Below are 15065 nucleotides of genomic sequence, written 5' to 3'. Positions count from 1 at the left end.
ATTAAATCAATACCGTAACAAATTGTTAAATCAGAATCGGGCTCAGGGGCGGAGCGATCAAAACATGGAAACACATTTTACGACCGACCTTAACATTTGTTGCCAAATTATGTACATTTAAATTTTATCCGGCCTATTGGGATAAACAGGGTCGTTATATGCTACGAGTTTGTTTGGTATATAGTGTTTGACATTATTTACATTGTTATGATAATTAAGGTTATTGACAGGCAAAAAGCATCGTGTTTTAAGCTAGGTATTTTAATACGGCTATTGAGTAGGAACAATGTATCCAGCAGGCTAATGAATGAATTAATGTCATTCTGATTATTTCTAATATTAGTGTACGTTCGAATTGGCTAATTAGGCTAATTGTAATTGTTATGGCAGTTATAATTGTAACTGATTTGTCTATTTTCACCCCTGTTTGTATTTACACATATTTTTAACATTATCAGTAGCACCCTGCAATGACAGACGTATCACAAAAAATGTAATTATTTTTATTTTTTATATGGCAACAATTAAGTATATGTGATAATGATAAGTGGTCAGTTCCAAGTTGTAATTTTGTATCGCTCGCTAAGGTTTTTTTTTAATTACCGCATTTGTATCTGACGACCAGCTGCTGGTCACAGTGTATACTTGCATAATTATGCATAGCCTGAGGGTCCAAATAGAGGTCGAATATTCTACGTGTTAATACCAAGGAGGAATGTTAACAATTTGCCATTTACGGAATTGCACTAGGCATCTATTCCACGTGCGTTAAAAGCGGGGTGTATTGAATTGGTACCTATTTTAATTAAGTAGTACTTTTATATTCCTTTAAATTCTGTTTTGGTTTTGGATATATAAATCTGATATAATATCAAAACTATAACAGATAGAGATCAAAAGAGCTCGTGATACTGAGTAGAAATAACATCAAAGTTTGGGAGCAAAATTATCAATAGGTACTTGTATTTTAAACAGCATCTTATTATTGCCTTCGAATACCTAAATAAATTGGATTGAATACGATTTAAGTGCTTGTAGAGTTACGTTGGGCAGCACCGTTAATATAGTTCCGGTGTTGACCGCAAACACAGTTAAACTTAATATTGTCTGCGGTGTGCGAACTAGGAATACTCACTACACGCAGACTTCCTAACATAGACTCTGATTCTTAACCCCTTTGACCGCCAAGGACGTCAACAGACGCGCGCGGCTACAGCGCAATAATAAACCTTCCTGAATTGCGACAAGATTCACGATATGACCAATTGGCACGCCCTACAGCCCAAACGTTTAGACGGTTTTTGACATAAGAGGTGTCGTTGAATTCGTCAGAATCGTGGTACTGATGACATAGGCTATTACATATAAATTTGGAATATGTCGCATATGAAAAAAAAAGGGGGTTGTTTTTTTTTTCTTACCATAACAAAATATCTGTGATAAACACACAAATACTTAAATACCTTTACCAGAATTGGATCCCAGCACCTCCAGCATTGTAGACAGGGTAACCACTAACTAGGCTAGGAGGCCCTGCCCTCCTAACGATAAGTGCAATAACTCATATTAAAATGTCATTTAATTGTATACCTACCTTGTTCTCAATGTGACACACAATCGAATGAGATTTCAAAATTAGTTAAAATTAGTTATTGTAGTTGTTGTAGTATTAGTTATTGTGTAGGAGGGCAGGGCCGTTGCGTTCCCTAATAGCATTTTCTTGTAGGGATTTGGTTGGGCCTTTGTTTACGTATAGTTGGACAACCGTTATATTTGGCCGTACGATTTGCTGGAGGGCCCTCGACAAAGGCCCTCCCGAAGATTCCCAACAGAGGGCCATAAGAGTAATTTTTTCGTTGGGCCTAAATAAATCATACAATTATTCAACGGTGGTGGTTTTGGTTGGGCCGTGGTTGGGCCTATACACATGGTTGGTTAATTGTTAGATTTGGCCGTATGGCTTGCTGTATGGCCAACTGAAAAATAAATAAAAAGGGGCATTTTTTTCGTTGTACAGTCACCAGCAAAAATATATGACTGTGGGCAGCCGTGCAAAAATATCTGATGCTCCATTGGAGGCATAAGTATATGACGACACTACCTCGGTAAAAATATGTGATGCTTTGTGGCCGGCAAAAACATCGTTACTCTGTATCCGCATAAATATCGGATCGGATCGCTTAAAAATATTTGATTACTCATAAAAATCAAAATTATGCGATTACTCTCATCTGACATAAATATCTCTCCAATGTGAATGCAAATACATCGGATGGCAGACGGACCGCCTATATATCTGACACGAAATTATGAAATATGTCATCAATCGGCAAAAACGAACCATACCTGGATAGCATAGAGCCTTACATTGTTTGAAGTGATTTGACAATTCACGAAAAGAGTGCAGACTTGTCATTGCATATGTCTGTCTCACATATTTCATTTGCAATTTTAAATTGTGACATAATTCAGGTAGACTTTTAATAGACAATGTGTAATAAACCTCCTTCTTACATAAAAAAGAATGATGAAAAGGTCAACCTGTGAGACTGACAAGGACAAACAATAATAGCGCTTTCGCTGCTACTCCTACTGAAAGATACATAAGACTATCCCGTTTTGTCATTTCCCGCACCCCTCATGCCAGATCCAGTTATATACTAGATTCATGATTGCAATACGTTACAATTCAAAATTATATCCAGTTTATTCCGTCAAATCGATGATAAAGTCCGTCAACCAAATCTTGTCAGTAGTAAAAGGCGGCAAATTTGAAAAATCGCGGGCTAGCAACACTGTGTTCAAATAATTCCAAAACGCGTGTCATCTGTGTTTTATCTGTGGAATGTGGATCGTGAATGACAGCCGTCACCTTATTTGTTTTCATTTGGTTTTCATTCTGAATCGTTTCTGTTTCAAGAGATATTTCTGCTGTCACCATTAAATACCAATACATTAAATAAGAATAAGCAAAGCTAAGGGGCCTACAATGTACAATCATGCTCGTTGATGGTAAACATTACTAAAAATTGAGGTTATGACAAGTATTGGAAGAACTCTTTCGAACTTTTAAGATTATGTTCAGTTTTTTTGTTTTAGGGTTAAAAGGCATAAATAAAATTAAAACGTATGCCTAAATCTATCCAACAAGACCATAAATTGTGTCCTGGAAACCGTCTATAGGCCCACATGTCTAATATTTTCAGCAATCAGTTGTGACCAGGTTGTGACTATTTACAAAGGTAAACCTTTTAAACACTATTAAGAGCCTTGATTATATCGCCGTTCTTTCGCAATATCTACCTAATCCATACATGTTTGTTGCAGGATTAAATCTTGCCCAATATAAGGCGTTTGTAGTACGTAGTATCTTTTCAGACAATACTTACCTATGGCGGTTTATGTACGTGTACAACGCAACCAAGTCGAAAAGTGACCCTTATCTTATTTACCTTTAAATTAAATAAACACCCAAATATCAGTTGTTTTATTTTTAATATGTATATTGTACAATATATACCAATCAAAAAAATTACACAGGTATGTCATATTCATCCAGAACAGTACACTAATTTACATTAACAAGTGGCATATTATATTGTAAATAACAAATATATGCACAATCTAATTATCTGCATTTTGATATGATTTTATTTTAGTAAACTTAGAAGACATAGATAGGGAAAAAAGAGAATATAAGCAGTTGTTTTTGATATCTTCAAATTTGTTCATCATTTTGATTAACATTGTTTTAACATCGCTTTTAAATTGTCCGTCCATGTTTCAATTTTTTTCAATAAACCGCGAGTGACAATTTGAATTGACGTACGCAGGGCGCGCTCAGCGGAAAACAAAATCTGTTGGTTCGATGTACATTGCTGCTTTTCTTAGCGCAATACTGCTCTTTGAGTGTTGCCCTACTTTAGTTTGCTTTACATTGCTACTGACAAGATTTGGTTGACGGACTATAGAATATAATGTGAGACAGACATATACAATGACAAGTCGGCACTCTTTTCGTGAATTGTCAAATCACTTTATACAATTTATGGCTCTATACCAAACATGTATGGTTCGTTTTTAAAGGTCGATAACATATTTGTGATTTTCCAACGTGTCAGATAAATAGGCGGTCTGTCGTCCATCCGATGTATTTGCTTTTACAGTGGAGAGATATTTATTCCAGATGAGAGTAATCACATAATTTTGAATTTTATCAGTAATCAAATATTTTTAAGCGACCCGATCCGATATTTATGCGGATACGGACTAACGATATTTTTGCTGGTCACAAAGGATCACATATTTTTACCGAGGTAGTGTCGTCATATACTTATGCCTCCAATGGAGCATCAGATATTTTTGCACGGCTGCCCATAGTCATTTATTTATGCTGGTGACTGTACGAGGTCCAAAAATAACACCACACTGTATAATACCACCACTTTATTTACTATTTACTACTACTACTACACACTGTATATAACACTCACTGCTTGATTTGAATTTTGAACTGACGACCTATTGTTCCTCGGACCCTATAGTAAACCCAGAAAAATCTTAACAACGCGTTGTAGAAAGTACGCGTTGGGAACAAAGTGCCATCTTTTGACTTATTTGGTAATTAATTTTCTTTAACAACAAATAGCTAAATTGTGACTTTATTCCATGTTATTCCAAATAATTTTACAAATATTTTAGTGTTAATTGCCATTAAAAATAACCATAATAAATTTCCAAAATCGCTACTACTAACGCCATCTATTGGTGAATTAAGTCAAACTGTGAAGTACCAAAATACACAAAGGCCCATTGTTGGGCATCAGTGCCACAGCCAATGTCGGTAAATGCGATATTTGGCACCATTGGGCCAATGGATAATATCGTTGATTAGCCAACGTTACCAAAATACACAAAGGCCCATTGTTGGGCATCAGTGCCACAGCCAATGTCGGTAAATGCGATATTTGGCACCATTGGGCCAATGGATGACATCGTTGATTAGCCAACGTTACCAAAATACACAAAGGCCCATTGTTGGGCATCAGTGCCACAGCCAATGTTGGTAAATGCGATATTTGTCATCATTGGGCCATTGGATGATATCGTTGATTAGCCAACGTTACCAAAATACACAAAAGCCCATTGTTGGGCATCAGTGCTACAGCCAATGTTGGTAAATGCGATATTTGGCACCATTGGGCCAACGAATGTTATCGTTGTTTAGCGAACGGTAGCAAAATACACAAAGGCCCATTGTTGGGCATCAGTGCCACAGCCAATGTTGGTAAATGCGATATATGTCATCATTGGGCCAACGAATATTATCGTTGTTTAGCCAACGGTACCAAAATACATAAAGGCCCATTGTTGGGCATCAGTGCCACAGCTAATGTTGGTAAATGCGATGGTGGGCCAATACAAATTTTTATGTTGGCTACGGAACGAACCTCATCCCAACGTTTTCCCTACCGTTGGCACCGTAGGCCCCAACGAAAATGCTACTAGGGTTATGTTTTATCGAGTAGGCAAGTAATCTGTGGCTGAAGTCTTTACTGAGAAGGAATTCCGTATAGGTACAATTGTATGGACCCGGGACCACGCAATACATTATCACCATTGTTGAGCCAAATTAAGCACAGAATATTCTAGGTACCGGAACAATGCGACCTAAAACCTTCAAGAAAAGAGCGGATCTCTGGGGCCCGTTTCTCAAAAGCTTGTAACTTGTAATACAAGTGGAAGTCACTTTCTAACAAAAGCTGTCAAAAAGTGACATCCGCTTGTATTACAAGTTACAAGCTTTTAAGAAACGGGCCCCTGGTGTTGCAGGTGTCCATGGGCTACGGTAATTGATTCGTCTGAATCAAATTAATCTTATTCTGCAAATGTTTATAAAGAAATCCTCTACAAAGGAAAAACAATGCTAAAAAACACGCAACGCTAGCACTCCCAATGGTAGCTTAGCTTAGCAAAGGTCAAGTTAATACAAACAAACACACAAGACTTATATCAAACGTTCTCGCGACGGCAAAAACTGCCGCCGGCTACTCGTACATCGCTGCGGAATTAAATTTTGATGCACACCCTTATAAAACATTTACTCTGGTCTGGCTAAAGTATAGGAGGTAGCGGGAGATTCAAGGTATTTCGCAAACGATTAAAAACTTCACTGCAGTTTATTTTGAGGAGTTATGCGCGGAGATAAAAAATAAACAATTGAATAAGTTTTTATATCTGTTAGGTACAGCTATTAGATTCTGTTCAGAAAGAGAAGAGTCGTGGAATATATGGGGCCATATACTTATATTCCGATTATTCCGCACAGACTCTATGCGATATGGGGCAGTGCCCTACTGTCATAAGTTTAGACTGCTTTTTAAGGTTTAATTTCAATTTTAACATTGTAGTTTTGTTTGAAAGGGTCTCAGAAGGCTTATTATGGCCGCCATTATCACGTCGATACTAAAAAGATAACGCATTTGTCATTTACCGGCACCGCATTAGGTTACCTAATTAATATGCAGATTAATTCAATTTCAATCGTATGTTAGGTCAACTAAATTAAGCGCGATTAAATTAATCGCGATTAAAATTTGACGATTAACTTTTTTTTTCGAATAATTATTCGAATAAAAAGTTAATCGATTAATGCCCAACTCTGATTAGGTACTCGTACCGATCAACCTTGTATTTAAGCGCCACCACTTGCACCATTCCACTAAGGGGTTAAACGGTTAACCCGTTAACTCAGTGTCAAATTGTACTGGTAACCATGGTGACTCCAGGTTTAACCCGTTAACCCCGGGTTAGTGGGATGGTGCAAGTGGCCCTAAATTGCATATAGAGCAGGTGACCGAGAGCTGACCCATCACTTTTGGTGTTAGTGTCATCTAAGCAAAGTGTTTGTTCTAAACAAATAAGTACTTACATTATTATATTCCGCTACTTCCTTTAGCTTACGCCACTCACTCCACACAACGATAAGCGAAAGGGTCGCATATTAAACTCAAACTTCTTTATTACAAACGCCATAAAGTTCAATATCGCACGTCGGAATTATGCAAACGAGTATTTGATCTAAGATTACGTGTGGATTTGGTTACCGTCAGCCCGTACACTTGAGTGCCGTGAAAATGAGTCAATGTGTATGCAATTTTTAATACACAACCCATTTTTAGTTTTCTATAGTGTAGAAAATGGCGTGGAATATGATAGTTTATAAAGGAGAAGTATGAGATGAAGTATTTGTAAGTTTCATGGGGTGTGAAAGCCGCTTTTCCTTCTACGCCTGTATGATTTTCCTCTGGAAGCCTATCAAGGTTATTCGTTATTCATCGATTTAGATATAGGCAGGCGTGGCTCACTCCGCGATTTCGTCGCGTCGCTACAAATACATGCGGCCCACACCAATTTTGGTGTCTATCCATAGTAGTTGCCGCGCACCGCTACTTACGGAACGGACGCCTGCTCGCGCTTGCGTCACCTAGCGGTCATATCTGTCGTAATAGACGCGTTTTGTTAGAGTGAATCTTCTGTACCTAGTACTATTATATATTCTGTGATTACAGCATGATATTATTTGTCGATAAAAAAATAAAACAAAATATTATGTATGAAAATATTTATTAACGATCTTTATAAAAATCTTTTTTACAACTTCATTGAATGTGATGCTTACAAACTACAAAATATCACACAAAACGCAAGAAAAAAAATCCAATTATTAGATTTATATACTTATTTTAAGATACAGATTCAAATTTCGTCATCTAAAATGTAATTAGGTAATTACTTGTAATAAAGACTGTTTTAGAGATTCATTAAAAAAACTATCTTTTCTGTCATTATTTCTGTTACAAAATGAAAACTAAAATAAACCAACAAAATTGAATTTCAGTAATAATTTAAACATTGCAAAGATTTTAGATTTAAATTTGCTATTAATTTGCGTGATATAAAAGTCATACGAACGTAGACGCCGCCATACAATCACTGATACAACTTCTACTAGCTCTTTTTTCTTCATGTTACAATACTTACAATTAATGTAGCAATCTAGCAACGAAAACCAATACCAAACTTAGATGCATAATATGATACTTTAAAGTATTTTTCAAGCAGCATGGGTACGGTGACAGATGTCATCTCCATAGAATGTATAAATTTAAAGGGGCCCGCCCACTGATTAACAGGTCGCCGGACGATATCGGCCTGTCAGTTAGAACAAAAAGTTGACAGTTCCGAACAACTGACAGGTCGATATCGTCGCGCGGACTGGTAATCAGTGGGCCCCTTAAAACGCAAAATAGTACTGAGATGACATCTGTCACTGTACCCATGCTGTTTGAAAAATACTGTAATAAATCTTATAGTGCGTCAAGCAAATCTTGTCAGTAGCAATGTACTGCAAATTAAAGTAGGGTAACACCATGTAACACTCAAAGAGCAGAATTGCGCTAAGAAAAGCAGCAATGTACACCGAACCAAGACGTGTTTATTTTTCCGCCCTTCATGATAACCTCAAATTTTAGTAATGTTTACCGTCAACGAGCATGAATGTACATTGTAGGCACCTTAGCTTTGCTTGAGGTCATGCATAATCTTGGTATTTAATGGTGACAGCAGAAATTTCTCTTGAAATAGAAACGATTCAGAATGTAAACAATAAGATGATGGCTGTCATTCACGATCCACATTCCACAGATAACACACAGATGACACGCGATTTTGGAATTATTCGAACACAGTGTTGCTTAAAGTGTCATATCACAGAGTGCAGTAGGTAACAGACGTGTGAAAATGCGACTAGGCGGTATGAAGAGAAGCAAGGACAAAAACAACCTTAAATGCGTGGCTTATGGTCTAATATCGAATGAGTGAATAAGGATCGAAGTCAAATGGCTAAAAGTTTTAATAGTCTGTCGAAGATGGCAGTAAATACTAGAGATGCCACGAATATTCGGCAACTATTCGGTATTCGGCCTATTCGGCCGCTTTGCCGAATATTCGGTACTCGGCCGAATGTTGCCTACTATTCGGCCGAATACCGAATATCTTTTGTCCCTACCTAAAAAGAAAAATTACACAAAAAAATACCAAAAATTAGGTATATTTAATATTTAAAATGTATTATTGGAAAGTTGTTAAATAGGAAGACCCTTTTTTAAGCATTTGTTGATTATGAAATATTTTATTTTTATCATGGGTCTAATTTGATTGACTCTAACTACATTCATTAGTTCGGTTTTACAAAAAATATATCTTAGCAAACGTTGTGCTTTGTTGGCGAATAGTTTTCATAATAATTGTGACTCGCAATGTTCGCATCTCATGCCGAATATTCGGTCGCCGAATATTCGGTATTCCGCCGAGAGAGTGGCCGAATATTCGGTATTCGGTATTCGGCCAAAACCACTATTCGGGGCATCTCTAGTAAATATTGTGGTTACATAATATACTTTGACACTCCGCCTCTATTTCAAATTCTCTTTGATATAAGTGTAATATCTCGATTCAAATTTGACCAATGACAAGAATCCTTGTAATGTAACCACTGTCGCCAGTTAAGGTAATATTCCAATTACAACATCGATGCTGCAAGAAAAATCATGGACATTCAACTTGGCAGCAAAACGTTCTGCAGCAGCCCTGCGCTGCAATTTTATTTTCAAGACTCTTAGCGCCACTTGCACCATCCTACTAACCCGGGGTTAACCGGTTAAACCGTTAACTAAGTGTCAAATTGTACTGTTAACCATGGTAGCTCCAGGTTTAACCGGTTTAACTCGGGTTAGTGCCACTTGCACCATTCCATTAACCCGGGGTTAACCGGTTAAACCGTTAACTCAGTGTTAAATTGTACTGGTAACCATGGTAACTCCAGGTTTAACCGGTTAAACTCAGGCTAGATTAGCTTAGTGCTACTTGCACCATCCCACTAACCCGGGGTTAACCGGTTAAACCGTAAACTCAGTTTCAAATTGTACTGTTAACCATGGTAGCTCCAGGTGTAACCGGTTAAACTCGGGTTAGTGCCACTTGCACCATCCCATTAACCCGGGGTTAACCGGTTAAACTGTTAACTCAGTGTCAAATTGTACTGTTAACCATGGTAACTCCATGTATAATAGTAACTCCATGTATAATAACCGTTTAAACTCGGGTTAGATTAGCTTAGTGCCACTTGCACCATCTCACTAATCCGAGGTAACCGGTTAAACCGTTAACTCTATTTCAAATTGTACTGGTAACCATGGTAACTCCAGGTTTAACCGGTTAAACTCGGGTTAGTGCCACGCACCATCCTATTAACCTGGGGTTAACCGGTTAAACAGTTAACTCAGTGTCAAATTGTACTGGTAACCATGGTAGCTCCAAGTTTAACCGGTTAACCGGTTAAATATTTCTCAGTGTATTAATATTAATACATAGCATTGTCAGTCTTCGCCCTGCTCCACCGCGCCTAGCCGCGCGCCTCGCACGCGAGCTCTATGGTGGACTTGAGCTCCAGGATGAAGGGCCCCTCCTGCCCCGGGTAGTAGGTCGACGGCGTTATGACGTACCGGCCCGCCGGGAGGACGGGTAGCTCTAACACTACGAAGCCGGATCTGTAGACAAACGCAGTTTATACCAAAAACAAGACTTTTCAACACAAAATAAAAAAAATAAAAATAAAAAAAACATACAACCGAATTGATAACCTCCTCCTTTTAGATTTGGAAGTCGGTTAAAAATAAATAAGACCGAGAAGATTTAAGACCAAAACTTTTTAGAATAAAGTAAATTCCATTACCAACTAGTGTAAAAAAAATCAAGAAAAAATACTTCTTAAGACCCAGACAAAAAGCCAAGGCAGGCAGGCACACAAAAAAAAACAACGGGTTGCACTCAGGGAGTGCCGGCAGAAGTGAAAACTCAATGACTAGTGCAAAATGCACTATGTATAATGAGGTTAATGCCATCTAGCGTTAGCGTTAATTACTTGAAACCCCTAAGCACATCACTGTTAGTACTCGAGTTATATTAATACCAGTTAGAGCGAAACTCACTAGATGGCATTTAAATCAATAAAGAAAAACTCAATGACATTACATGAAAAACTGTTACAATGCAATCTAAATGAGTGGCCATCTAAATCTTACGGTCACGTGATCGTCTTACGCTGCGCGCTGTCTCGAGTTTAACATTTTTTCCCCACCTCAAAAAGTGCACAGCGTCGCTAAAGAAGTTTTCACTTCAAAAATGCTTGAGAATCATGACTTCAGAAGTTCAGACCCAGCCAACGCATTAACAAATTTAGAAAGGGGTTTTTAACAATTTCTTGTTGTTAGCCGAGAGACCACATTAATACAGCGCATAAGAAAAAAGTATTTAAAAACACACGAAAAATTTCACCAACGCCGTAACTATGATAAGTAGAAACCTCACTGGTCAAATCCTATCATTTACAATTTAAAAAACGTAGCCGGTAGTTTAAAGGCGGTTTTTTCCTAAACATATTTTGCTTTTCGCAACTTTTCGCACATCTACATTATTAGTTTATTCCATATTCTTTTTTTTATTTTGAGTTTTGAGTTTGTAGACCAATTGTCGATTTCTTTCTTTCTTACCTATAAGCGCCGGAGGACTCTTTAACAAAGGGTGCTGTAACGTTGGGGTCACAGATGGACTCGACCCTCGCGTCCATGCCCATCTGGAACTGCTTGGGGCCCTTTAGCTGCGCCACCACACGGCACGGCACTCTGCTCTCTGGCACGGTTATGTAGATCCTGGCAACACAATAGATTATTATTAACAAAAAAAAATGTACAGATTATCAGTGAGATTCCAGAGGCTTACAATGCAGGGGGCAATTGAGACTGCGGGGTAATCACTAACATAGTATAAAACAAAGTCGCTTCCCGCTGTCTGTCCGTATGTATGCTTAGACCTTTAAAACTACACACCGGATTTTGATGCGGTTTTTTTTAATAGATAAGAGTGATTCAGGAGGAAGGTTTATGTATAATTTGTTAACCCGTGCGAAGCCGGGGCGGGTCGCTAGTTTAAACTAATCGAAATATCTTCCATGTTTTACATTATTAACTAGAGTGCCAAATATGTCCAGATAGCGAAAAAGATGTGTTGGGTGAGACTCTAGTTAATAATGTAAAACATGGAAGATATTTCGATTAAGTAGTTTAAATTAACCCGCAGTCTAAATTGCCCCCCTGCACTAAAGTTCGTTTATTGAATTGAAAAGCCATAATGCCGGTTTCAATACCTAAACCGTCAGTACACTTCATCGTAATTTCTTAAAATTTGCGTGTATGAAAAATTCCACAGTTTTCTATGAAATGACAGCTGCCCCCGCCATGTTGAACTTTATGCAGCTAATTTTGCATGGTGCCAAACTTTTAAGAATAAGTATCCCACGACATAAGAATTAAATGTGAAGAAAAGTCTTACTTAGGGTTATTCTTATACGTGTCACGATGGTTCTCACAACCGCCGGCGCTCCGCCCCACCCACTCGCCTGAGATCTGAAATTTTATACTAATTAAAATAGTTATTTGTACTATTATGGTAGAAGAACAGATAAATTTTTGGTCCCAAAAATATACAATGAAATAGAATGGTTAAGAGAGGATAAGAAATATAGCTTAATGGAAGCAAAGAACAAATTAAAAAAAACACTTTTACATAAGTTACCTTGACTTCAGTCACTGTGTATTATGCTTTCTTTTTTATTTTGTGTCTTAAGTTAGGGTTTTTATAATATGAGTATAAAAGTAAAATATAAAACAATAAAAAAATACATATAAACACATTATAAAAAACCTAACCTATTATTGTTAATATTGTTATTAATATCAGATTTGTTGTTTTTGCACACAGTACCTATATCTTTTTGTAAAATTATGTTTTGTAAAAGGAAAGTGTATCTATTTTCTGAGAATAACTTTAATGTTAATTTTAGGGTAAGCAATAAGCATAGCATGATAGCAACTAAAAAGTAGGTGCATAAAACTGTAAAAATGAGCGCTGTCTCGCCAACAAACTGCATGTTAAGCAGTTTGGCGAGGAACTATAAAAATTGTTATGTATGTACCTTTGAAAAATAAATGAAAAAAAATAAATAAATAAGAGATCAAAGTTTGATATTTCTTCGAGTGCTTATTTTGAGTCCCGTGCAAGCGAAAGATTCTATACTATTACTATACTATACTTTAGAATCTTGAGCGTAGTAAGGGACTCAAAAGCGCACGAGATGTAAATAACTTTGATCTCGTGTAGTTCACAAAACTTTTCACCTCAGCAGTGAGAACATATATTAGAGAACCCGAAAAATGTATTCCTTCTTCATCACTTACCTATTCACTCATGTTTTCTTAAGATATACCAACAATTAAGTTTTCACCTCAGCAGCTCGAACAAGGGTACTTTGCTACTTAAAAACTGAGCAAAATCGCATTTTGCTCATTTTGTCTCACTCAGTGAGCAAAATGCGATTTTGATCACTGTTTTTAAGTAGCAAAGTACCCTTGTTCGAGCTGCTGAGAACATAATTATATATTTTAAAGACTTCTCTGTCTTCAAAATATCAATTTTTGAAGTCATTTTGCCATAGAACGTTTTGCAATTCTAAGATTTCTAAAGGCCACTTGCACCATTCACTAACCCGGCGTTAACCGGTTAAAACTGGAGTTACTATGGTTACCAGTACAATTTGACACTGGATAAACGGTTTAACCAGTTAACCCCGGGGGATGGTGCAAGTGGCACTAAGCGAATCTAACCCGGGATTAACCGGTTAAACCTGGACTTACTGCAGTTACCAGTACAATTTGACACTGGGTTAATGATTTAACCTGTTAACACCGGGTTAGTGGCAGAGTTGGGCGTAATCGATCCCTTTTGGAATTCAAGTACACATTACATTACAGTAATCATGATTCCTTTTAGTAATCGATTCCTTTGGTAAACTGTCGAGCGCGAAGCAAACACTGCCGTACCATACTTTACTGGAACCATTTCGCCGCATTTCCAGGCCCCTATTTGAGAACCTCTGGATAAGAACAGAACGCAGAAATTTTCGTCATCCAGTAAGCTATAATCACATAAAACCGTATCAATAAGATATATTTAATTTGTAATACATATAATGACTTGGCAATCGCACATAATGCTTTACTCGTGCCGTACTCGTAAATATGTGTAATGCTCAAACTGCAATTAGCGCTAGCGTTATGTTCAATTAGAATTATTTTGAATAGGTGACGATGATCCTTTTGTCATTATGCAGCCGTGCGATGGCCAAGTCATTATACGTATTACAAATTAAAGATATCTTATTGATACGGTTTTAACACCCCCTGGCACTGATTAAAATAACCGACTTGGTTTCACATTACATCTCAACACTTTTTTGTAGTAAAAGCGTTGCGAGACTTGGACCTTTTTACATGTTTTTGATGGGATCTAAATTACTGTAATCAATCCCGCTGATTACTTGCGTAATTGATTATTAACTTAGTGGGATGGTGCAAGCGCTTACTGTTTTAGTATGCCGATAGCTCTCCAACTTTTCCATCGAGATGGGACACGTCGCGTACGCCCGCAGCGTGTAGTATATCGTCCGCGATTTCTCGTACTGCGAGACGACCAGCGTGTATCTGTCCGCGCTGGCGTCGCCCACGATGATCTTGCACAGGTAGTGGGGGCTGTTGATGCGGACGCCGTCGATGTGGGGGGGAGGGTCGTCTGATATAACATATAATAATATCCTTTTGACATATTATTATTTAAATCATTGTTTAATTATATTTTAATTGTTATTATTAGGGTTCCGTAGCCAAATGGCAAAAAACGGAACCCTTATAGATTCGTCATGTCTGTCTGTCTGTCTGTCCGTCTGTCTGTCCGTCCGTATGTCACAGCCACTTGTCTCCGAAACTATAAGAACTATACTGTTGAAACTTGGTAAGTAGATGTATTCTGTGAACCGCATTAAGATTTTCAGACAAAAATAGAAAAAAAACAATAAATTTTTGGGGTTCCCCATACTTCGAACTGAAACTCAA

At 37.6% G+C, this 15065-nt stretch overlaps 1 protein-coding gene and 1 long non-coding RNA gene across 5 annotated transcripts in view; one reads left to right on the top strand and one right to left on the bottom strand.

The window, feature by feature from the left end:
- LOC134652869 (uncharacterized) overlaps positions 1 to 15065 on the top strand; it is a 224572-nt gene that overhangs the window by 195265 nt on the left and 14242 nt on the right. The window lies entirely within an intron of this gene.
- Positions 10407 to 15065, bottom strand: part of LOC134652806 (calpain-7-like) — a 119138-nt gene continuing 114479 nt past the window's right edge. Inside the window, exons 13-16 of the mRNA XM_063507976.1 lie at positions 14540 to 14745; positions 12451 to 12524; positions 11613 to 11771; positions 10407 to 10610 (exon numbers count right to left, since the gene is read on the bottom strand). Of these exons, the coding sequence (XP_063364046.1) occupies positions 10466 to 10610; positions 11613 to 11771; positions 12451 to 12524; positions 14540 to 14745 (584 nt within the window). The 3' untranslated portion in view covers positions 10407 to 10465. The remainder of the gene's footprint in view (positions 10611 to 11612; positions 11772 to 12450; positions 12525 to 14539; positions 14746 to 15065) is intronic.

The sequence above is a fragment of the Cydia amplana genome, chromosome 12, assembly GCF_948474715.1.
Source record: "Cydia amplana chromosome 12, ilCydAmpl1.1, whole genome shotgun sequence".
NCBI lineage: Eukaryota > Metazoa > Arthropoda > Insecta > Lepidoptera > Tortricidae > Cydia > Cydia amplana.
The sequence above is the reverse complement of the archived record's forward strand: the minus strand, read 5'-3'. Positions and strand labels throughout refer to the sequence as shown.